Below are 26923 nucleotides of genomic sequence, written 5' to 3' on the forward strand. Positions count from 1 at the left end.
AATTCATTCAAGCAGTAAATTCAATTTTATTACAAATTTTTTTAATGTCTATTTTTGAGAGACAGAGAGAGACAGAGTGTGAGTGGTGGAGAGGAAGAGAGAGAAGACGACACAGAATCTGAAGCAGACTCCAGGCTCTGAACTGTCAGCACAGAGCCCAATGTGGGGCTCGAACTCACAAACTGTGAGATCATGACCCGAGCTGAAGTTGGAAGTTCAATCATTTGAGCCACCCAGGTGCCTCTAAATTCAATAAAAAAAATTTTTATGTTTATTTATTTTTGAGAGAGAGAGAGACAGAACATGAGTTGGGGAGGGTCAGAAAGAGAGGGAGACACAGAATATAAAGAAGGCTCCAGGCTGTGAGCTGTCAGCACAGAGCCCGATGTGGGTCTCAAATTCAGGAACCAGGAGATCATGACCTGAGCCAGAGTCGGATGCTTAACGACTGAGCCACCCAGGCACCACCTAAATTCAATTAAAAAAAAATTTTTTTTAAATGTTTTTATTTATTTCTAGGAGAGAGAGAGAGAGAGAGAGAGAGAGAGAGACAGCGTGAGCAGGGGAGGGTCAGAGAGAGAGGGAGTCACAGACTCTGAAACAGGCTCCAGGCTCTGAGCTGGCAGTCAGCACAGAGCGTGACGCGGGGCTCGAACCCACAAACCGCGAGATCATGACCTAAGTGAAAGTTGGACGCTTAACCGACTAAGCCACCCAGGCGCCCCATCAATTTTTAATACCAATATATTTTTCTTCATTTAGTTTTAAACTTGATTGTTACCTCTCATCAACTGAGGGTTCTTTCTGTTGCAAATGAGGCTTGACTCCAAACATTGGGCGAATATTTGTTGATAAGGCTCTAATGGTGTAACTGATTTCATTCTCCCTTGTAACATCACTGTCATAGCCTGCCATCAAAACACAGGAATTATTCTCTAAGTTACAACTGAGGAGGTCTATTATGATCTTGTAAACTGGATTCAAGGATGTTCAACAAAATGAAATAAGTTAAATAAATTGTGTTATAGCCAAATTATGAAATAATATACAGCCAGTAAAAATGAGGTAGAATTTTTAATGATATGTAACAATGTTTTTGAAATATTACTAAGAGATAATATCAGCCTACAAAGTATAAATGCAATTCAGTATCATTTTTGTTAAAAAAAAATATATATAAGGCCTCAACATATTAACCGAAGTTACTTCTGAGTGGTCAAATTATGGATACTGTATTTATTTCTATTGCAAAATGTATTTTCTAATTTTTCTATAACAAGCTGGCCTTATTTGTATATAAGGAAAAGAAAATAATTTGAAAATATGAAGTTCGACATTATAAAATGTTAACAGCACTTACATGAAGTAGGATTATCATACATTTGTAGATGAAGAATGTATTTAAGCCATCAATACCTGCCTGCATGGTCTGAGTCATACAATGGATTCTGGCATCAAACAGACCACAAAAACTAAGACCACAATTATTCTAACATTATTATTACTTGTTTCACTGCTGTAGTTTAAATCCATTGTGCTAAATTATTTGTTTTTGTTAAAATATTTTAAAATGACATACCCCCATCTTCTTCAGAATCTGTATCAGATTCTTCACTATCACAAGGTCTTTTTTCTCGATAGCCCTCCATTTCATTTGTCCAAACCATTAAAGACATATCTGCACCTCCTAAGGTAACCAACATGCTGTCGTCGTAGGTCCAGCGAACATTTGTGACATGTGTACTATGGGCCACGTACCTCTTAAACTTTCCAAATTTTCCCTAAAGATGAAAACAAAAATGTTATTACCTTGCAAATGGTCAGTTATAATTTTAAATTTATTTCTTAATATATGATTGGAAATTAATCATCACAAAGTCATCTTGTAAAAATAAAAAGAAAATGCTGAAATTCACTAGAGTAAAAAATGACAATTTCCTGTTGACAACAGGATAAAACTAGTAGTCTCACATACTGCTAGTACCACAGGTGGAATTTTTTTTTAAATCAACTTGGTATTGTACATTAAAAGCATTAAAATATTCTGACATTTTTTAAAAAATTTATGTCTTTATTTTATTTAGAGAGAAAGACAGTGTGAGCAGGGGAGGGTCAGAGAGAGAGGGAGACACAGAATCTGAAACAGGCTCCAGGCGCTGAAATGTCAGCACAGAGCCTGACGCGGGGCTTGAACCCACGCACTGTGAGATCATGGCCTGAGCCCAAGTCAGATGCCCAACAGACTGAGCCACCCAGGTGCCCCAAAAATGTTCTGACTTTTGACTCACCAATCCCTCTTCTAGGGGTATATGCTAAGAAAATTCTATGTGTGCAAAAAATATTCATCATAGTACCTACAGCAGTGAAAAATTTTAAATACCTTAAATGTTCAATCAAGTAAGAGTTAACTACAGTGTATGTCTATGGAAAAGTACATATCTGTTCAAAACAATGGTTATGCAGACATATTGTTGCTGGAAATAAACACAATGAGAAAGGAAATAAATGCTTATGTACAGCACGGTCACGTTAACAAAAAGTAATTATCAACCCTTTTGGAATATATTCATTTAAATATCTTTCATCTTAATTCATTGGTGTTTTTGTTTATAAGCAGTACACACAAAAATATATTTTCCTTTTAAAAATCAAGAAAAATAAAAGTTACAGGCACTGGCAACTTTTAAATCTAGAACACTAACATAACACTAACAAACTACTAAGTAAATTTCAGATCAATCTACTGTAAGCAAGTTTTATTTTTTTAAATTTTTTATAAGCAAGTTTTAGATGGACATCTTTTCAAAGGCGTTAAAATAGGAAATGCCTTAAAATATAGTGATAGCTACAACAGTGAATTCTTTGGAAAAGACTTTAATAAATATCAGCTCCAATAGAAGGGGGGAGGGGGATCTATCATCAAAACACTGCAGGAAGGTACTTTCTCTAAGATATTTTGGTTCTTGTTACAGAGAAGTGAAGCAGGAATCTGTAGACGGTTATCCTAGAGCCTATTCTTAAGGCATCTATACCACCTCGAATGCTAGAAGTGAAGGTTCTGACCAATCAATGCCTTATTGGAACACATTCTTATCAATTAAGGTTCTACACTGAAGTATATCTAAAACAGGGATGTGTGGAATATTTTCTCAGGTACTTGACATGAAAACTTGTGTTTTCATGTCAATGTTGATCAAAAAGTATTAATATGAGCAGTTACTTAAGACCACCAATATCATAATATGATTTCCGTCCCCTATTTCAAATTTATGTTCATGCTGTTGCCAGGTCATAATATACAGCTGATCCTTGAACAATATGGGTTTGAAATGCATAGGGCCATTTATATGCAGATATTTTTTAATAAATACAGTACAGCCCTGTATTTTCCTGATTATTTTTGTAATAACATTTTATTTTCTCTAGCTTACTTTATTATAAGAATACAATATATTATACATATAGAAAATATGTGTTAATTGACTGTTTATGCTATTGGTAAGGCTTCGAGTCAACAGTAGGCTATTAGTAAAGTTTTGGGGAAGTCAAAGGTTGTATGTGGATTTTTGACTATGCAGGGGGTTGGCATCCCAACTCCCACATTGTTCAAGGATCAACTGTACATATGAATTAGTAACAATTAAGAAATAATGCATCTGGACTTGATATATGAATTTTATTTTTATGCTAAGTGAAAGCCTAATGTTTCCCAGTAGTTTGAAAAGAAGAAAGAGAATTCAATTTTCACACAGCACTGGCATGTAGCACTCCAAAGATTCTGTACAGTCTGGTTTTAGCAAAAAATAACATCATTCATTACATTGAATCAGTATTGTCTATTTTAATTTTATAGGTATTATATTTATAGTATTTTGTCTCTAATGGTTACATTTTAAATTTTAAAGCTATAAATATAAAGAATTTGTATTTATTGTTAATTGTATGTATTTAATCAAAAGAATACTAAAATTATTTAAGTTCATATTAGGGATAAAAGAAATGTTTCTTCCAAAAACGGATATTTATATATTACTCAATATTGAGAAACACTGTACAATATAACTTAAGACATGGGACATAAATTATAATACTTCTAAATAAAAGCTATATGGGTGCCTGGGTGGCACCTCAGTAAGTTAAGCATCCAACTCTTGACTTCAGCTCGGGTCTTATCGCATGTTTCATGGATTGAGCCCCAGACTGGGCTCTGCACTGAGAGGGTGGAGCCTGCTTGGGATTCTCTCTCTCTGCCCTTCCCCCACTCGAGTGTGTGTGTGCTCTTTATCAAAGCAAGTAAACATTTTTTTTAAAAGCTATACATATGATGTCAAAATAGGATACACAATTCTAAACCTTCCATATTACGTATGTAATATTCATATTACAAGAACAAAATACTATGAAAGTACATGACCTGAACCATTTTTACAATTATGATCATTAGGGGAGTTAAAGAAAAACACATACTTTAACAGGATATCTAAATAACTTCACAAATCCCAAATCATCCCCAGTAGCTAAGACCATTTTGTCACTCGTGAGGCAAGAGGCAGTTATATCTGTGACTTCTCCAATTACTGGCCAAATTCCCTCACAGCATAAACCAAGCACACTCGTCCATGATGCCCAACAAATTTTTTCTACCTAAAAAGGAAAAAAAGGCTACATGTTAATATCTAAGCCTTAAAAGTTAACAACAAAAATCTGAATATGTTTCTTTCTAATTATATATGTCACAAGCAAAATTAAAATTTTAATAAAAACAGTTGAATTATTAGTTCTCTTGGTTTTTGTAGCTTCCCAAGTGCACTAGTTCCTGTAGAAAAATTTTAACATAACATTATTATTCAACATGTACTTATGATACACCTACCTATGTTCTCCATGCTGAGCATTCAGTGATAAGATAGTTCCTGCTCTTAGAATAACCAAGTAATTTATACTTCATGTCTAAATTTCTAATATTTTAGAGGCATGTTTTCCAAATAATCATTACTGGAAATGAAGAACCTTTCCTTACAGTCCTTCTCCTTATTAAGCCACTTTAATAGTGAATGTATTTAGCCTCTCTTCCTGGACATGTCAAAAAAAAAATATGCTAATACTGTCAGTCACAAAACCAAACACAGAGCACCTGGGTGACTCAGTTGGTTAAGCGTCCAGTCTTGGTTTCAGCTCAGGTCATGGTATCACCATGTGTGGGATCGAGCCCACACCTAGCTCCGCACTGATGACACAGAGGCTGCTTAGGGTGTTCTCTCTCTCTCTCTCTCTCTCTCTCTCTCCCCGCCCTTCTCTCTCAAAATAAATAAATAAACTTCAAAAAAAGATCATTGAAGAAAAAAGTTCAAGGATTTTTCCTTTTCTTTAAATTTGCCAACAAACATATTAGGCAAATGGGTTCCAAAAGATTTGATAGACATGTAATACTCCCATCTAAGACAGGATGTCTATTTGCTTGCTTCTTGTTCTTTGAGGAAAGTACCAAAACATAAAAGTGATTGATTCCTTTTCTTAATACTGCACCTCTTCTTTTACTCATCTACTAGTCTAGGCCAGTAAAATAAACTCACAGAAAGAATACCCATGATTTGAATAATTTGAGAACAGGCTTCATATGTAAATGATAAAAGGCAGGCATCAGTTCTCTAACCATCTAGTCATATTAACAACATTGCAGACACTATTATCTTCCTACCTCCACACTGGGAATGGTTTGTTTTTTCCCTCTGGGAGCTTCAAAGAATAATTGTTCTTTAGCACCAGTGTTGACCTGTAAAAGCTTTCCTTAAAAAAAAATAAAAAAATAAAATATGAATATACATGTAGTTAGGATGTTTAACCTTTTATTTTTATTTATTTATTTTTATTTTTTTAATATTTTTATTTTATTTATTTCTAGGAGAGAGAGAGACAGCGTGAGCAGGGGAGGGTCAGAGAGAGAGGGAGATATAGACTCTGAAATAGGCTCCAGGCTCTGAGCTGGCAGTCAGCACAGAGCCCGACATGGGGCTCGAACCCACTACCACGAGATCATGACCTAAGCGAAAGTCAGACGCTTAACCAACTAAGCCACCCAGGCGCCCCATGTTTAACCTTTTAAAATATTTTCTTTCATGGTTTATTATGATATTTAAATTGTTTTATAATCACATATGTAAAATTATATAGCATCAATCCTATTTAAAAGCATTCAGTGAACATTACCACCTTTCTCCCATTAAGTTCTTTTTTTTTTTTTTAATTCCAGTATAGTTAACATATCCTGTTATATTAGTTTCAGGTATACAATACAGGGATTCAATAGATCCATGTATCACTCATTGCTCATCATGATAAGTATACTGTTAATCTCCATCTATTTTACCCATTCCCCTGCACACCTACTTACAGTTTGCTCTCTAGAGTTAAGAGTCTGTTTTTTGGTCTTTTTTCCCCTTTGTTCATTTGTTTTGTTCCTTAAATTCCACATATGAGTGAAATCACAGGATATTTGTCTTTCTCTGACTATACCACTTAGCATTATACTCTGATTGTGTTCATATTGTTGCAAATGGCAAGATTTCACTCTGTTTTATGGCTAATATCCCATTATATATAACCACATCTTCCTTATTCATTCATCTATTGATGGACGCTTGAGCTGCTTCCATAACTGGGCTATAGTAAATAATGCTGCAATAACCATAGGGGTGCATATATCTTTTTGAATTAGTGTTTTCATATTCTTTGGGTAAATACCCAGTAGTGGAATTACTAGATCATATAGTAATTCTGTTGTTAGTGTTTTCCACAGTGGCTGCACCAGTTTGCATTCCCACCAACTGTGCATGAGGGTTCCTTTTTCTCCACCTTCTCATCAACACTTGTTTCTTGTGTTTTTTATTTTAGCCATTCTGACAGGTGTGACATGATATCTCATTGCAGTTCTGATTTGCTGTTGACTGAGTGATACTGAGCATCTTTTCATGTGTCTGTTGGCCATCTGTATTCATGTCTTCTGCCCATTAAAAAACATCTTTTTAATGTTTTTTTTTTTAATAGTTTATTGTCAAGCTGGTTTCCGTATAACACCCAGTGCTCATCCCCACAGGTGCCCTCCTCCATGCCCATCTCCCCCCTTCCCCACACCCCCACCCCCACCAGCCCTCAGTTTGTTCTCAATATTCAAGAGTCTCTCATGGTTTGTCTCCCTCCCTCTCCCCCCCCATTTCCCCCCTTCTTCTCACCCATGGTCCTCTGTTAAGTTCCTCCTAATCCTGCTATACATGCAAACATAAGGTATCTGTCCTTCTCTGCCTGACTTATTTCACTCAGCATAACACCCTCAAGGTCCATCCATGTTGCTACACATGACCAGATTTCATTGTTTCTCATTGCCATGTAGTATTCCATCGTATAGATAAACCACATCTTCTTGATCCATTCGTCCGTTGATGGACACTTAGGCTCTTTCCATGTTTTGGCTATTGTTGAGAGTGCTGCTATGAACATTGGGGTACATGTGCCCCTATGCATCAGCACGCCTGTATCCCTTGGATAAATTCCAAGCAGTGCTATTGATGGGTCATAGGGGAGTTCTATTGTTAAATTTTTGAGGAACCTCCACACTGTTTTCTGTTTTTTTTTGTTTTTTTTTTGAGAGAGCGAGCATGTGCAAGTGGGGGAGGCAGAGAGAGAGGGAGACAGAGGATCCAAAGCAGACTCTATCCTGAAAAAAGACAGCCAGATGTGGGGCTGGAACTTACAAACTGTAAGATCATGACCTAAGTCATAAAGTCTGAAGTTAGTGCCTTAAATGACTGAGCCACCCGTCCCGTCTTCTGCCCACTTTTAATAGATTTTTTGGTGTTGAGATGTGTATTCTTTATATATTTTGAATACTAGTCCTTTATCAGATATGTTATTTGCAAATATCTTCTCCCATTCAGTAGGTTGTTTTTTAGTTTGTTGGCTGTTTCTTTTATTGTGCAGAACGTTTTTATTTTGAAGTTGTCCCAATAGTTTATTTTTGCTTTTGTTTCCCTTGCCTCAGGAGACCCATCTAGAAAAATGTTGCTATGGCCAGTGTCAGAGAAATTACTGCCTGTGCTCTCTTCTAGGATTTTTATAGTTTCAGGTTTCACATTTAGATCCTTAATCCATTTTGACTTTATTTTTCTGTATGGTTATAAGAAAATGGTCCAGCTTCATTCTTTTGCATGTAGCTGTCAAGTTTTCCCAACATCATTTGTTGAAGAGACTTTTTCCCATTGCATATTCTTGCCTCTTCTGTTGAAGATTAATTGGCCATATAATCATGGGTTTATTCTGGGCTCTTTAATCCTAACCATTGATCTATGTGTCTATTTTTGTTCCAGAACCATACTCTTTTGATTACTATAGCGTCGTATGGTATCTTGAAATATGGCATTGTGATACCTCCAGCTTTGTTCTTTTTCAAGACTGCTTTGGCTATTTGGGGTCTTTTGTGGTTCCATACAAATTTTACTATTGTTCATTTTAGTTTTGTGAAAAATGCTGTTGGTTTTTGCTAGGAATTGTGTTGAATCTGTAGACTGCTTTAGGTAATATGGACATTTTAATAATATTTGTTCTTCTAATCTGTGAGTATGGTATATCTTTCCATTTGTTTGTGTCATCCTAAATTTTTTTTTTTTTACATTTTTTTTTTTAAGAGAAAGTGCATGAGCATGGGGGAGAGGCAGAGAGAGAGAGAGAGAGAAAGAGAGAGAGAGAGGGAGAGAGAGAGAGAATACCAAGCAGGTTCCATGCTCTCAGCACAGAGGCCCACTCAGGGCTCGATTCCATGAACCATGAGATTATCACATGAGCCAAAATCAAGAGTCAGATGCTTAACTGACTGAGCTGCCCACATACCCCCGTATTTTCTTTCATCAATGTTTTATAGTCAGAGTACAGATCTTTCACTTACTTAAATTTATGCCTAGGTGGGGTTTTTTAGGATTTTATTTTTAAGTAATTTCCACACCCAACATTGCGCTCAAACTTACAACACTGAGATCAAGAGTCACATGCTTTCCGGGGCACCTGGGTGGCTTAGTCGGTTAAGTGTCTGACTTTCGCTTAGGTCATGATCTCGCAGTTCGTGAGTTCGAGCCCCGTGTCGGGCTCTGTGCTGACTGCCAGCTCAGAGCCTGGAGGCTGTTTCAGTCTGTGACTCCCTCTCTCTCTGACCCTCCCTTGCTCACACTGTCTCTCTCTCTCTCCTAGAAATAAAATAAAAAAAAAAAAAGAAAATTAAAAAAAAAAGAGTCACATGCTCTAGTGACTGAGTCAGCCAGGCACCCTGGTATTTTATTATTTTGGAGTGCAGTTGTAAATGGGATTATTTTCTTAATTTCTCCTGCTCCTTCATTATTAGTGTATAGAAAAGCAACAGATTTCTGTAGATCAATTTTGTATCCTATTGACCTTACCGAATTCAATTATTGGTTCTAGTAGTTTTTTGGTGGAGTCTTTAGAGTTTTCCATATATAGTATCATGTCATCTGCAAAGGAGTGAAAGTTTTACTTCTTACTAATTTGGATGCTTTTTATTTCTCTTTCTTGTATCACTGCTGTGGCGGGACTTAAAGTACTATGTTAAATAAAAGTGTTAAGAGTGGACATCCTGGTCTTGTTCCTGACCTTAAAAGGGAAAGCTCTCAATTTTTCACCATTAAGTATGATGTTAGCTGTGGGTTTTTCATATATAGCTTTTATTATGTTGAAGTATATTCCCTTGAAACCTACTTTGTTGAAGGTTTTTATTATGAATGGATGTTGAGGGCACAGAGCCTGCTTGGGATTCTCTCTCCCTCTTTCTCTGCCCCTCCCCCATGCTCTCTTTCTCAAAATAAATAAACTTAAAAAAATGAATGGATGTTGTACCTTGTCAAATGCTTTTTCTGCATTTATTGAAATGATCATAAGGTTTTTATCCTTTCTCTTGTTGATAAAAAGTATCATGTGGATTGATTTGCAAATATTGAACCACTTTTGCATCCCAGGGAAAGAATCCCACTTGATTGTGATGAGTATTTTTTAAAATATATTGCTGGATTTGGTTTGCTAATATTTTGTTGAGGATTATTGCCTCTACGTTCATTAGAGATATTGGCCTGTAGTCCTTTTTTGTGGTGTCTTTATCTGGTTTTGGTATCAGAGTAATGCTGGCCTCATAAAACTAATTTGGATGCTTTTTCTCCTCTTCTATTTTTTTTTAAAAAACTGTGAGAAAAATAGATATTAACTCTTCTTTAAATGTTTGGTAGAATCCACCTGTGAAGCCTTCTGGTCCTGGACTTTCATTTGTTGAGAATTTTTGGATTACTGATTCGACTTCATTGCTGGTAATCAGTCTATTCAAATTTTCTATTTCTTCTTGTTTCAGTTTTGATAGGTTGTATATTTCTATGAATTTATCCATTTCTTCTAGGTTGACATATTATTTGTTTGGTATATTATCTTTCTTACTATTCTCTTACAAGTCTTTTATTTCTGTGGTGTTGGTTATTTCTTTTTCTTTTTTCCTTAATGAATTTGGCTGGAGGTTTATCAGTTTTGCTGATCTCTTCAAAGAACCAGGTCCTGATTTCATTGATCTGTTCCATTGTTTCTTTAGTTTCTATTTTATTTCAGCTCTATTCTTTATTATTTCCTTCTTCTAGATTTGGTTTTTGTTGGTTCTCTTTCTCTCTCTTTTAGGTGTAGGGTTAGGTTGTATGAGATGTTTTCTGCTTCTTAAGGGAGGCCTATTTTGCTATAAACTTCCCTTTTATTTTTTATTTATTTATTTATATATTTTTTACAAATAGTTTATTGTCAGCATGTGGCCAGTTAACAACACTATGTTGTATATTTAAAAATTTACTAACAGGGCAAATCTTATAGTAAGTGCTCTTACCACAACAGAAGATCCAATACAAACACACACACACACACACACACACACACACACATGAGGTCGGGAAGCAGTCTTTTGGAAATGATGAGTTAAGTGGTTGGTTGTGGTGATGTTCCACAGGTATATACTTATCTCCAAACTCATCAGGTTGTATGCATTAAATATCTATAGGTTTTTTTTTTTTAAACTTTTTTTTAAATATTTTTATTTATTTCTAGGAGAGAGAGAGAGAGAGAGCGTGAGCAGGGGAGGGTCAGAGAGAGAGGGAGACACAGACTCTGAAATAGGCTCCAGGCTCTGAGCTGGCAGTCAGCACAGAGCCCGACGTGGGGCTCGAACCCACGAACCGCGAGATCATGACCTGAGCGAAAGTCGGACGCTTAACCGACTAAGCCACCCAGGCGCCCCTATCTATAGGTTTTTGTATGTCAATTATACCTCAATAAAATGATTTAAAAAAAAAAACTTCCCTTTTAGAACTGCTTTTGCTACATCCCAAAGATTTTGGATTGTTGTGTTTTCATTTTCACTGGTCTCTAAGAATTTATTTTTTATTTCTTCTTTGATTTCTTGGTTGACGCAATCATTATTCACTTTCAATTGGTGAGATTTGCTTTGTGTCCTAATATGTGATCTCTTCTGGAGATTATTCAATATGCACTTGAAAAAAAATGTGTATTCTGCTGTTTTAGGGTAGAATGTCCAACTGGTCCAGTTATTCAAAGCTACTGTTTCCTTGTTGATTTTTTTGTTTGGATCTATCTACAAATGTAAGTGGAGTGTTAAAGTCCCTTACCATTATTGTATTACTATCAATTTCCTCTTTTATATTCATTACTAACTACTTTATATTTTTGGGTATTCTCATGTTGGGTGTATAAATATTTACAGTTGTTATATCTTATTGAATTGTTCCTTTTTTGAGTATATGCTGTCCTTCGTCTCTTGTTATAGTCTTTGTTTTAAAGTCTATATTGTCCAGTGTAAGTATTGGCTATCCTGGCTCCCTTTTCACTTTCATTTGCATGAGAAATGGTTTTCCACTCCTTCACTCTCAATCTGCAAATGTGTTACTAAAGTCTGAAATGAGTCTCTTATAGGCGGCATATAGAGGGGTCTTGTTTTATAATCCATTCTGTCACTCTAGGTCTTCTGATGAGAGTGTTTAGTCCATTTATATTCAAAGTAATTACTGACAGGTATGTACTTATTGCCATTTTATTTCTTGTTTATGGTTGATTTTGTAGTTCTTCTCTCTTTCTGCCCTTGCTCTCTTCTCTCATGGTTAGTGGGCTTTCATTAGTGATATATGTGGATTCACTTCTCTTTATTTTTTTCATACCTACTACTGGCTTTTGATTTGTGGTTACCATTAAGTTTGTATATAACACTTTATGCTTCTAGCAATCTATCTTAAGTTTTAATCCATTCTTTACTCTTCTCCCTATTTTATGTATACGGTGTCATACTTTACTTCTTTTTATTTTGTAAATCCCTTGACTGATTTTTGTAGATGTACTTAATTTTACTGCTTTTGTGCTCCCTACTTTTCTTACTCTCACTTATGGTCTTTTCTTCCCATTCAAAGTATCCCCTTTAATAACTCTTATAGGGCTGGCTTAGTGGTAATGAATTCCTTTAGCCTTTGCTTGTCTGGGAAACTCTCTTATGCTGAAGTGTAGCCTTGCTGCATAAAGTATTTTTGGCTGAAGGTTTTTTTTTTTTTTTTCAGCACTCTGAATATATCATGCCATTCCCTTCTGATCTGCAAAGTGTCTGCAAAAAATCTGGTTATAGCCTTATAGGGTTTCTCTTGTATATAACTGTCTTTTCTCTTGCTGCTCTTAAAGTTCTTTGTCACTCCTTTTTCTCATTTTAATTACTATGTGTCTTAGTAATTAAGACACTCTTAAAAATAGACAACTCTTTGGGTTGGTTTTGTTGGGGGCTCTGAGCGCCTCCTAGATCTGGATTTCTGTTTCCTTTCCCAGATTCGAGAAGTTTGCAGTTATTATTTCTTCAAATAAATTTTTTACCCTCCTTTCTCTTCTCCTTTTGAGATCCCTATAATGCAAATGTTATTACACTTGACGGTAAAGTGTCACTGAGTTCCCTAAGTCTATTTTCATTTATTATTTTTTGTCTCTCCTGTTCATATTGCTTGCTTTCCATTATTCTTTCCTCTGGGTTGCTAATCCATGCTTCTGCTTCCTCTAGTATACTATTTATTCCATCTAGGATATTTTTAATTTCAGTTATTGAGTTCTTCATCTCTGATTGGTTATGTTTTCTATATTTTTATTAAGGGTCTCACTGAAGTCATCTACTCTTTTCTCAAGTGCAGTGTGTATCTTTATGACCAGTAATTTAAATTCTCTATCAGACATGTTCATTATCTCCATTTCATTTAGCTCTCTTGTGATTTTGTCTCCTTCTTTCATGTGGGACATATCCCTGTCTTCTCATTTTGTCTAACTCTCTATGTCTGTTTCTATGTCTGTTAGGAAAGTCAGCGACACCTCCTGCTCTTGAAAGTACTGGTCTTAGGGGCACTGGGGTGGCTCAGTTGGTTAAACACCTGATTCTTAACTTTGGCTTAGGTCATGATCCCAGGGTCCTGGGATTGAGCCCATGTTAGACTCGATGCTGAGTGTAGAGCCTGCTTGGGATTCTCTTTCTCTCCCTCTGCCCCTCTCCATGTCCACAGTTTCCTCCCTCCTGCACAGTCCTGTGGGTCCGTTTAGCTCCCAACTGCATCTTCACCCTGCCTACCTTCTTTATGTGGCCTCTTCTCTACATTTAGCTTTGGAGAATCTGTTCTGCCAGTCTTTGAGTCATTTTCTGGGTTATTTACACTGATATGGGTGTTATCTAGTTGTATCTGAGACAAGGTGAGTCTAGTATTCTCTTATTCTGCCTGCTATCTTCCTTGGAATTAGGAAGTTTAACTTTTATGGCAAAAATTAAGCTTAAACATGAAAAACATTTTCCTCCAGTCAACCACATAATGAATTCATAAATTGTTTAATTTTTGTGTATGTATATACATAAAAACGATTTCTGTTATTATGCATATAAAAAAACCCTAGACATAAATTTGAGGAATTTTTTTAAAAAAGCATTTTGTTTAATTATATTTGGGAAAAATTTAATAATACTAGATTTATATAAATGAATACATGAAACAAAAATTCTTTAAAATGGAGCATTTATGATACTTAGCATGTATCCAAATTATTTAACACTGCCGCATGCAATGCATTCTGCTGAAACAACTAAGACGTCCTTTAAATTACGTATGTTATACAACTGTGACTATTTTAAGAAATGTGTTTTATCGAATGATGGGGAAATGACATTAAAATCCTCATTAACATATCTATTTTCCAAATTTTCAGTTATTATTTATACTAAGCTTATCCGACAAAAACCAGGACAAATGGGGTGCCTGGGTGGCTCAGTCAAGTGGGCCTCCAACTTTTGGTTTCAGCTCAGGTCATGCTCTCAGTTTGTGAGTTTGAGCCCTGCATTGCAGGCTCTGCACTGACAGCATGGAGCCTCCTTAAGATTCTCTCTCTCCCTCTCTCTCTGCCACTCCCCCAACTCTCTCTCTCTCTCAAAACAGTTGGATAAACTTTTAAAAAGTATACTAAAAATAGGACATAACTATTTTTTGTATAACTGAAAAACTTTTTTATATAATATTTTAGTTACTTTACAAATTAAAGAGTGTGTCATTTATCATACTATTGTTTGAATTATACAGAGGTATTAAAAGTTTTAAGTCACAGCATTCACCTTTAGATGTGAAATAAAGTAGTGGAAAATAACTCTGAGGACAACGTGTCTCACAATGATTTTGAACTTCACTGTTGAATCACTTTTTTAAAGTTTCTTTAAAGTAGCTATACTAAATCAAATGAAACTTTTACCAAATAGAAAATTATTTAAATTCTTACCTCTAATATCCCAGTCAACATGGGTTATGTAGCTGGTAGCGCCTTTGCATATTCCTACTCGTTTACTACTCATTACATTGTATATATCTATGAAACTGTCGTGGGATGCTACTGCAAGGTATTTCCCAGAACCTAGAATAGAAACATATTTGCTTGAGATTTTCTATCTTTAGAAATGTTTTTACACTCTATAACTAGACTTAATTTTCTTAACATTTTTTGGAAGAACTCTTAGGTGTTTTGTAAATTATAACAAAATGTGTATCAAATGACAAGTGGTAACTATATTTTTCAAGTATATGATGATTAACAGAACAATAGGTCATCGTTGGTAGTGAGATAGTTCAGTGGAAAGCAAAGGCCAAAAATTATATACAGTGTAATCTAATATGATGTATTTAACTAAAAAAAAAAAAAAAAAAGAAAAAACCCTCTATATGTAGAAAAAAAATGTAAGTAAAATAACAAGTAAATTTTGCTCTAACATTGGCAATTCCCACATTATAGTGAGTTTTGTCAGAGATAATGAATACACAGAAACTGATGAAGCAAAATTAATGCAAAATTTCAAAAGTATTAAGAACATAATGAAAATTGTCATCCAATCCCTTTTATGTTAGAAATGAGGAAACTCAAACTCAGAGTAAGTGCCTTGGCCCAAATGACATAGAAAATTTAGTGACAGATTTGGCACTAAGCCTGATATTTTGCCACTAATCTAATACAGGAATTTTACCTCTTACCATATTGTCTTTTCTAGTCAAAAAATTAAAATTCCAAGATAAAATAATGGTTAATAAAAATTACATATGGATATATTTGCTCATTGCCAGACTCAAGTTAATAATCAAATGTGATTTCAATGATATCTTACCTGGTGAAAATCGAATGTCTGAAATAATATCTTTCCTGTGATGAAAAGAAACAAGATCCTCTAGGGTATCTGCATTTGCCATTAAGAAACTTCCATCATTCAGACCTACAGCTAAAGCTTTACCATCAGGAGAAAAACAGCAACATCTCCCACCTAAGAGGGATAGAGAGCATTTATCAGGCGCTCTTCTTCTATTTAAAAAAATTATGTGCTTAAGGAACCTTTAATGTCAAAGAGAATTCCTGTATTCATTATGACCTCAAATCAATATTCAAAAGGAGTCAAAGGATGCAGGCAACAAAGTTTTCTACTAACATCAGTCATAATTAGGCAGTAATTAATACAAACTATTTTCTCTTCTGAACGTAACTAAAGTAAGTACTAACATTTATCTTAAAAAACTAACTTAACTAACATAAAAAGCCAATGACATATGTGGAAATGTTTTTTTGTAGGTAGTTGCTACCTCTGCAGTTTCTATTCAACAATCAGAAATTTAAGGGAAAAAAGGCCATCTTTGTAAATATGCTTTAAAATTTGAAAAAGATAACAATAAACAATTATTAGGTAAAGCTAGGAAGATCTATTAACGCATGAAGATCTAACCATGCATGAAGAAATAATGATGCTAATATTAATTTTTTAAAAATCGTGGTTAATATGTACTGGGAAATAAACAAAAATGGGCTTAGCATGACAGCAAGGAATACAGCAAACCTAGTCAAAAGCGCTAAGGCTTTTGCCATCTTGCATAAAATTTACAGATGGAGGGATGAGGCACAGCTGTTACAGAATGAAAACTTATAGAATGAATTAAGAACAAGTCATGTATTTATCATTTAATTATCAAGAATACACTGGTAAAGAAGAAATCTAGGATGATTTCTGAGATTTAGGAATAAGAGATGATGATGGTGGTCTGGAGCAGGGTAGCTACAGTGGAGGTGATAACAAAGGGCTGTAGACTTTGAAGACAGAGCTGGCAGGACTTTGAGAGTAAACAAGGAAAAAAGATAAAAGTCAAGGCTATTTCTTTTTGAATGATGATGTCATTCACCGAGATGGAAAAAACTAGCAGAGGTACGTGTGTTTGGTTTTCTACCCATGAAGTTAAGGATACCTATGAGAAATTCAAGTGAAGACATCAAGAAGCCAGTTTGATATAATTATACTTCTCTGGAGTTCAAGGGAGAGGCTGAACTAGAGATGTAAATATGGAAGACGCAGCACGTAGACAGTAGTCACAGTCATAAAACTGGGTAAGAGCTTGTTATTAATTTATTGTCTCTCAGCTCCAAATCCAACCTTTCTTTCCTGCTATATGATACTACAACTGGGCCTTGTTAACATTTTTTCCTTTTTCAGCTGACTTGATTTTAGCCAATAGAGGGTACTGTACTGGAGGGTCCCTATAAGGCCAAAGGAGGAGGAAGGGATTTTTCTTCCTCTGGTGTGCTGGAGCCAGTGGATTAGAATAATGAAGGGGTAAGGGTAGGTGCTGGGATGGGGGTGGGAATTGGAGATTTTCTCTGCCTCCATACCAACAGATTTCCTAGATCAGCCCTTTGGCAAGCTTCTTTTCCACTTGCATCCACATCCCCCTCCAAAGAGACCTGAATCTCAGCTTGGGAAAAAAGAAGGTCTCATTCCTTAATTACCATCCACTAGCCCTACAACCGGGAGCTGCTTTTTCCAGTTGTACCTCTCTACCCCTTAGAATACCACCTTTCATTAGTTAACACTGATTCATATTAAATTTTCCCTATTCCAATTACTGGGATGGTTTCTGTCTCTTGATTTATATAGGATCGATAGTGAAGTAGTCATAGGAGATAGATCACTAGAGATGGGATTTTTTGGAATTGGTTGTCAGGCCTTTGGGCTTAAGCACAGTGCTAAGCCCTTGCCAGTGGGAAACAGGATGTCAGTAATCCAAGGTATGCATCACCATAACCATCAAGTTATCTCCTATAGTTAATTGTCATTTTTACTGAAGTAAAATGCCCTGGGAGTCCAAGAGGCTGCTGCCTTTGGACCATCACAAAAATGATGATGACCACAAGGACTGTGCTGTGCAAAAGATTCCAAGTGCATGGAACATTTAACAGAAAGATGTAACATGCTCTGGTCCTTAAACCTTCAGCACCTGTCGCGGTCTGAATAGAAAGAGCTTCCACAGCAGACCTAAAAGAATCTATGATAGGGCTGATGTTGCTGAAAATTAAATACAAAATTTAATTGTGCAGGTTGCAAATTTATAATGTCAGTTGAATTCCCAGATTCACCAAATTTCTTCTGATTGGGAAGACAGAAATTTGGATCGTGGAATGAGAGCATCAGCTAGATTCAGACAAAACTGAAAATTCTGAACCTCTGTATTATTCAGTCTCACGGCCAGTGCATAGTTTGCTCTCCTGTGTCTGGGAAGATTGGCCTTCTTGGGCAGAGGCCTTGCAGTGGATATTTAACCTTAAGAACAACCATCACAACCACTTCTTTGCTGTCTAGAGAAGATCCCTAACTTGGATCAAATCTCAGCGTGTTCTAAGGCAGAGGTTGGTGAACTTTTTCTTAAAGGGCCAGACAGTAAATATTTTCAGCATTGCAGGCCATACGGTCTCTGTCACAAGTAATCAACTCTGCTATTGTAGTCCCAAAGCAGATCTAGGCAATAAATAAATGAATGGACATGGTTGTGTTCCAATACCATTTAGGCAATCAGGAGGTAGGCTGGATATGCTGACCTGATAGAGAGAAAAGAATTAAAAAGCTTAGGGAGGTAAGAATGTTGAAGTAGATTTTTCATTGCAACATGTATTCCGCCCACCACCTAAAAAGTCTAGAAAACAGTCCCTTCACAAAAGCATTGAGAAATACATTAATTAAGGGCAACATCTACATCCTTGAAAATCTCTGTGATGTCCTCCTATGTAGATTAGGAATGAGAGCTGTCCCCATTAATATGGGCTCCCTGATTCAATAGGGACAACCTCGGAAATGCAGAAGCCAAGTAGTAGCACTAGATTCTTTACCAAAAATGGCAGCAGGAATGTACTAATAATCAGAGTGTTTTGGTCTGTGGAGATTTCTGTTGGTGACTAATCAATCATGGTGTCTGCAGGAATTAAAGAGGTGAGTAGGCTACTAACTTGGTGTTTGATCTATATGACAGAAAAAACTCCAGACCTGGTGGCTTTTTAAACCTGACTTAAATTACCATAATGGAGAGTCATAGATTCTCAGCTTGTTTTCAGACGAAGATCAATTCATATGCTCAGAGCCCCTTCATTAAAGGGAAGGCTAAGTCCCCCTGAGGAGGACCCTGTAGCAATGCTGTCGTATATAAAGTAAATCTTCCTCCAACAATCCATGGCCACAAATGATTATTTCCAAGAAGGAAATACCCATACTTTCAGGAGTTAGTAAACAGGGGTTCTGAACTGATGCTAATTCTGTGGATTCCAGCCAGTTCCTGAATTGTAAAAGATATATTTGGCAACCTATAGAATCCACTAGGCTGGCTCTGTGATCCACGGGTAAATCATTACAACAGGAAGAAAAAAGTGAAAACCCCTCGAAAGTTCTCTGTCAAGACAATAAATCAGAAGTGAAACTTCAAGCCTGAGAATCACAAAATTAGGAAGATCAATGATACTACCAAAGACTTGAAAAATGCAGTGTAAGAATACCTATCACATTTAAGCTGGTCTGTGTGAAATAAGATGGATTTTAGAAACTACCTATGGATAATAAATTTAATCAGGTAGCAATGATAACTGAAGCTACTCTTCTAGATCTTAACCAGAAAAAATAAACACAACGCCTAGCATTTTGCATGCAGCTAGTGCCCTGGTTAATGCTTTTTTTTTTTTTTTTTCTCCTCCATCCCAATTTGTAAGGACCATCAGAGCAGTCTGCTTTTACGTGGCTTGTATCTGTGTATACCTTCAAAGCCTTGCCTCAGGCTATTCAACTCTCTTGGTTGTTTTTTGTTTTTTTTTTTTTTTTTTTGCCATAATATAGTCCACAGAGATCCTGATCGTCTGGACATTCCACAAAAAGTCTCAATGGTCCACTACATTGATGACATTATGCAGAATGGATCTGGGGAATAGGAAGCAACAAGTACTTAGAAGACCTAAGTGAATCAAGAGAGTGGAAGATAATTCCTACACAAATTAAGGGATCTGTCATCTCAGTGAAGCTTCCGGAGATCCAGTGATCGGGAGCACATTAAGATATTTCCTTCAAGGTGAGAAACAAGTTGCTACACTTTCCGTCACCTACTACAAACAAAAGGAGCTAAATGCCTGGTATGCCTTTTTGGAAGCCTACACCACATTTGAGTGAGCTGTTTCTAACCATCTATCAAGTCACTATAAGGCTTCACAGGGCCAGAACAAGAGAAGGCAAGCTGATCTTTGAATATCTAATGATATTCACACTGTCCGTGGTAAACAGGGATGCTGTAACGAAGCCTCTGGAAAGCTACCAAGGGAGAATTATACTACAGATTTCTTAGATTTGGGAGAAAACTCCTATCTCCTTTACAGACAACTATTTTCCTTTTGAGAAGGAGTTTCAGCCTTGCTACTAGGCCTTGGTAGATAGTAAATGCCTAACTACGGGATATCCAGTGACGGTATATCTTAAATTTCCTAACATGAACCAAAAGTTACATGACTAACCTAGTCACAGATTGTGTATACACAACAGCAATCTATCATCAATGGAAAAAGGATATATCCATCAAATGGATATAAAAGATGAGTCTTGGATAGATTTGGCAGTTAGAAGTAATTCCACCAATAATTCCTGCTGCAATACCTCGTCTCTATCTATACCTATGGCCTCAAAGGTATTCACTGATGATCAGCTGACTGAGGAAGAAAAACATTGAGCCAGATTTATAGAAGTTTCTATGCAGTATATGTAAGTACCCACCTGAAGGCAGTAGAGCCCTCCTGGCCATGGCCCTGAGGGACAGCAGTGAAGCAACATTTCACAACAGGCAGCACTTTGAGCAGGTACATTTGGTTTTCCACATTTGTAATGAGAGATGCCAAGACAGACTGATTTACATGGACTCATTAACAATTGTGAACTATCTGAATGATGAGTTAGGGACTGGATTGTTTCAGGATGAGAAGATTATAGAGATGAGGAAATCTGGAAAATCCAACTTTCAGAAAGGGCACAGGATGTGAAGACTTTTGCATCTCAGGGAATGCCCAACAAAAAGCGTCCACTACAGAGGAGACTCTTAGTAATAAGACAGACAAAATAATATGGTCTGGGGACCTCAGAGCAGCCTCTTTTCCTAGCCAGCTAGCACTTACTCCGGGGGCTCGTGGTAAGTAGCACAGATGGAGTTTATGCCTGAGTTTTAAAACATGGACTCTCTTCTCCAAGGTTATCTTGCTACCACTACCATTACCACTGAGTGTCTCATCTGCTAACAGTAGAGACCAACCGAACTTCTGATATGGCACCATTCCCCAGGGAGATTGGCCAGCCAGTTGGTAACATGTTGACTCTATTGGACCTCTTCTTTCATTATGGAGAAGGCAAAGATTTATCTTCATCAGAATAGACATGAATTCTGGATTTGCCTTACCTGACTAACCATTATGCTTCTGCTAGCATCGCCATCCATGGACACATGACATGGATGCCTTGTCCACCAACACAGAATTCCATGCTTCTGATCAAGGAACTTCTATCAAAAAATGTGCATTAGGCTCATACCCATGGAATTAGTGGATTTGATCACAACTCCCACTACTCCAAGAAAGCTAGTATGGTTTACTGAAAACTAATTGATGTTACCATCTGGGAAACAACACCCTGAAAGACTGGGGTTTTGTCTTACAGAATGCAATATATGCTTTGAATCATAGACCATTACACGGTGCCATCTACCTCATGGCCAGTTACATGGGTCTGGAAATCAAGAAGTAGAAGTGGGAGTGATTCTTCTCATTACTACTACTACTGGTTACTAATAATAACCAACTTGCACTATTTTGTTTTACATCCTGGCGTATCTGAGCTCTGCTTATTTGGTCTTGGCTCCCAAGACCATGGAGAATTCTTTTACCAGAAAACATAATGCTTCCTCTGAACAGGAAAGTGAGACTGCCACCTGGCCATGTTGGGCTCCTTATGACACAGAAACAACAGGCAAAGAAAGGAACTGTTACTATTCTTGCTGGAGCAGTTGATCCCAATTACAGAGGGGAAACTGAGTTACTGCTACACACTAAGGGCAAAGGAGACTATCTGGGATCTGGAGGATTCATTAGAATGTCCCTTAGTCTTCTATGACCAACAGTAAAACTTAATAGAAAACAACAGCAACCAGGAAAAAAGCAGGTAGAAATACTGAAATTTCACTTAACTTAGCAATGAAGGTTTGGGTTACCCATGAGCTAAGTAACTCCATGGTAACATGGAGCCAGCTCACCTGAGGGTCTGGCTAAGGACAAAGAAAATATGAAATGGGTAGTAGAAGAAGGAAGTCAGAGATATCAACCACAGGTGCCTGGACGGCTCAGTCGCTTAGGCGTCCGACTTCAGCTCCGGTCATGACCTCATGGCTTGTGGGTTCGAGCCCTAGGTCAGGCTCTGTGCTGTGACAGCTTGGAGCCTGGAGCCTGCTTCTGATTCTGTGTCCCCTTCTCTCTCTGCCCTTCCCCTGCTTGTGCTCTGTCTCTCTGTCTCTCAAAAATAAAAAGCAAGCAAACAAACAAACAAACCCTCCCGGGATAAAAACTAAATAAAGGGCAGAAATCTAGAATAGTAAAATAACGTCAAACTGCCCTGAGGATACAGGAGATGTCTTGCTCCTGGTCTTCCTGGAGAAAACTGGAATCTTTGAAGGATTACACAGTCGATGTAGTCATCCAGTACTGGTTTTCAAGTTCTAGGTTACTTTTAAGTTCCAAAATGTCAGTACTGAAGGTGTAATACATTATTTCCAAATTTAAAAATAATCTGATATCTGGATCGTTCACATCTTAAGACATCCAGAATTATATTATTTTCCCACTTCTCTCAAGCTTTATGGAGATGACTGTCAACTAAGCAAAGCTTTGACTGTGTGAATAATTCTTCCTCTAGTTCAACGACTTTTTCTACAAGTGGAAATGTGAAGCTCTTAGTATCCCAGAGCTGCCATCACAAATTGCCACAAACTGGGTGGCTTAAAACAATAGAAATCTATTCTTTCAGACTTCTGGAAGCTAAAGTCTGAATCAAGGTGTTGGAAGGACTATGCCCCTCTGAAAGTTCTAGGAAGGATTCTTCCTTTCTTCTCCCTGGCTTCTGGAGTTTGCCACTAAATCTTAATGTTCCTTGGCTTGTAGATACATCACTTCAATTTCTGCCTCTTGTTATCACATTCTCCCCTTGTGTCTGTGTCTCTGTGTCTTCACATAGCCTTCTTATAAGAACACATACTCGTCATTCTGTGTAGAGCCCATCCTGATCCGGTATGACCTCATCTTAACTTGACTACATTTGTGAAGACCCTATTTCCAAAGAAGGTCAAATTCAAATTTGCCGGGGGGTTAGGACATACACATATCCATTTGGGGGGACACAATTCAATCTACATTAGATGTGACCATAATGAATTAGAATTTCCTTCTATAAATCACAAATCTAAGGACAATGAAAACTGGAAATGCTTCCTTTTAAGCAGATATTACAGCTTGCTATCTATAAAAGGACTATAGTCTCTACTGAAAAAGAAAAGTTATTCAAAAAGATATCCTCAAAGTTATAAAACAAGATAGAGCAGTATATGGTAAGTCATAGGATATTTGGAACTGGTTTATATTTATATCTTTTCACCTTACTCAGATTAGTACAAAGTATCGCACAGGGCCTTTTGAACATCTGGGAAAATTTGCACAAAACTAATTACTTTTGCAACTCAATAACAATACCATTAATGGGCTTTCTTGTTAAGACTTCTTTAAAAATAAAGATTACTGCATTTTCAAGTTTCCATGCTGAAAGTTTCTCCACTTTACGAAGTATTTATTTTTAAACTATTCATTAAAATAAGGTAATAGAGTTATATTCTTATAATTTTGTCTTTTTACTTGACTTATATTTACAAACTTTGTACTTATTTATACTACTTAGTTTCAATGATTTTTACTTTTTAACATTTCTTTTGGTTTATAAATATATGAAGAAAGAAAATACAGATATTTAATTACATATAATTTCTTTTTTTCCCCAAAAAACCCTTCAAATACCTATATTGTCCTTTAACTGAGTACTACAATCATATTCAAGGGAAGAGCAAGTTTTAAAAATATGCCTGGCAGTAGGGAAAGATATCAGGAAATAGACTTCTATATCCTGACCATGGTTCTAGACAGAGGGGAAAAATTGTACTTGAGGATTCACAAATGCAGGGTGGTTTATGCAGATCTTAGATTTGAAGTTATACTAATTACATGATCTATGCAATCCTAGTTAAAGAAATCCTAGTAGTTCTGAATGGTAGCAACTTAGGCATCTGGGGGAAGGAAACACAAAATCACTCTGGAAATGCACCTTTGATCCAGACTTCAGAGAATCCCCACAGGTAAAGAAAGCCCAATTAAACATAAATTTACAATCCAAATTTTCAAGCACAAAAGAAAATGAAACACCAGGAGGGAGTCAGCAGGAAAATAACACCAAAACAGCAGAAAGAAAAATACAGCATAGTCAGATCCCAAAGGATGTCAGATAACTAGATTTTATATTCTTTATCTGATAAGTAAAGATTAAAGACATAAAAAAGGAAAGCTAAAACACAAACAAGGAATAATATGTTATAAAATATCTAATGCATTTGAAAAGAAAACATTTCTAAAAATGAGAATTATCACACCTAACATGTAGGTTAAACAGCAGATATGAAAGAAAACCCTGCTAATAATTCAGCCATAAAAAAGAATAAAATCTAGCTACTTTCAACGACATGGAACTAGAGTATAATGCTAAGCAGAATAAGTCGGTCAGAGGAAGACAAATACCGTATGATTTCACTCACATGTGGAATTTAAGAAACAAAACAAATGAGCAAAGGGAAATAAAAAGAGAGAGGCAAATGAAGAAACAGATTCTTAACTATAGAGAAAGAATGGTTCCCAGAATGGTGATGGGTGGCAGATGAGTGAAATAGGTGATGGGGATTAAGAATGCATTTGTTGGGGCGCCTGGGTGGCTCAGTCGGTTAAGCGTCCGACTTTGGCTCAGGTCATGATCTCACAGTTTGTGGGTTCGAGCCCTGCATTGGGCTCTGTGCTGACAGCTAGCTCAGAGCCTGGAGCCTGTCTTCGGATTCTGTGACTCCCTCTCTCTCTGGCCCCCCTGCTCATGCTGTCTCTCTCTCTCAAAAATAAATAAAAACATTAAAAAATTTTTTTAAAAAAAAGAATGCATTTGTTGTGATGAGCACTGGGCATTGTATATAAGCCCTGAATCACTAAATTGTATATCTGAAACTAATATTACACTATATGTTAACTAATGGGAGTTTAAATTTAAAAACTTTAAAAAAAGAGAGAAAATTAAGAACTAGAATAAAGATCTTAAATTTTCCAGAATGCTGCAGAGAGAGAGAGACAGAAAATATGAAATGAGCCAAGACATGGAATACTATTACAGAATTAGAACATAAAAATCCTCTTAAAAATTCAGGTTTCCACCAATGCTAATATCCTCAATGGAGAAAAACTGAGAGCTTTCACCCTAAGGTCAGGAACAAGACAGGGATGTCCACTTTCACCACTGTTATTTAACACAGTATTGGAAGAATTAGCCTAAGCAATCAGACAACACAAAGAAATAAAAGGCATCCAAATTGGCCAGGAGGAAGTCCAACGTTCACTCTTTGCAGATGACATGACACTCTATATGGAAAACCCAAAAGGTTCCACCAAAAAACTGCTAGAACCAATCCATGAATTTAGCAAAGTCGCAAGATACAAAAATCAATGCACAGAAATCAGTTGCACTCCTATACACCAATATTGAAGCAACAGAAAGAGAAATCAAGGAATTGACCATTTATAAATGCACCAAAAGCCATAAAATACCTAGGAATAAATCTAACCAAAGAGGTGAAAAATCTAAACACTGAAAACTACAGAAAGCTTATGAAAGAAATTGAAGACACAAAAAAATGGAAAAATATTCCATGCTCCTGGATAGGAAGAACAAATATTGTTAAAATGTCAATACTATCCAAAGCAATCTACATATTCAATGCAATTCCTTATCAAAATAACACCAGCATTCTTTAACAGAGCTAGAACAAACAATCCCAAAATGTGTATGAAGCCAGCAAAGACCTCAAATAGCCAAAGCAATCCTGAAAAAGAAAACCAAAGCTGGCAGCATCACAATCCTGGACTTCAAGCCGTATTACAAAGCTGTCGTCATCAAGACGGTACGGTACTGGCATAAAAACACTCAGATCAATGGAACAGAACAGAGAACCCAGAAATGGACTCACAAATGTATAGCCAACTAATCTCTTACAAAGCAGGAAAGAATATCAAACGGAATGAAGACAGTCTCCTCAGCAAGTAGCGTTGGGAAAACTGAACAGTGACATGCAGAAAAATGAACCTGGACACTTTCTTACATCATACACAAAAGTAAACTCAAAATGGATCAAACATCTAAACATAAGACAGGAAGCCATCAAAATCCTTGAGGAGAAAGCAGGCAAAAAGCTCTTTGACCTCGGCCCCAGCAACTTCTTACTCAACACGTCTCTGGAGGCAAGGGAAACAAAAGCAAAAATGAACTATTGGGACCTCATCAAAATAAAAAGCTTCTGCACAGTAAAGGAAATAATCAGCAAAACTAAAGGGCAACTGACACAATGGGAGAAGATATTTGCAAACGATATATCAGATAAAGGGTTCGTATTCAAAACCTATAGAGGACTTATCAAACTTTTTTGTTTCAGTTTATTTTTATAATGTTTTACTTATTTCTGAGAGAAAGAGAGACAGCGTGAGCAGGGGAGGGTCCTCTGAAACAGGCTCCAGGCTCTGAGTGGCAGTCAGCACAGAGCCCAACGCAGGACTCAAACCCATGAACCGTGAGATCATGACCTGAGCCGAAGTCAGATGCTTAACTGACTGAGCCACCCAGGCGCCC

The 26923-nt window shown here is 36.7% G+C and overlaps 1 protein-coding gene across 4 annotated transcripts in view; it reads right to left on the reverse strand.

The window, feature by feature from the left end:
* EML5 (EMAP like 5) overlaps positions 1-26923 on the reverse strand; it is a 169541-nt gene that overhangs the window by 35281 nt on the left and 107337 nt on the right. For all 4 annotated transcript variants that reach the window (XM_039232532.1, XM_039232530.1, XM_039232531.1 and 1 more), the window contains exons 22-27: positions 15743-15895; positions 14869-15000; positions 5699-5787; positions 4468-4644; positions 1580-1781; positions 782-908 (exon numbers count right to left, since the gene is read on the reverse strand). In XM_039232532.1, the coding sequence (XP_039088463.1) occupies positions 782-908; positions 1580-1781; positions 4468-4644; positions 5699-5787; positions 14869-15000; positions 15743-15895 (880 nt within the window). The remainder of the gene's footprint in view (positions 1-781; positions 909-1579; positions 1782-4467; positions 4645-5698; positions 5788-14868; positions 15001-15742; positions 15896-26923) is intronic.

This window comes from Hyaena hyaena, unplaced genomic scaffold, assembly GCF_003009895.1.
Source record: "Hyaena hyaena isolate Hyena2069 unplaced genomic scaffold, ASM300989v1 scaffold_67, whole genome shotgun sequence".
Lineage (NCBI taxonomy): Eukaryota > Metazoa > Chordata > Mammalia > Carnivora > Hyaenidae > Hyaena > Hyaena hyaena.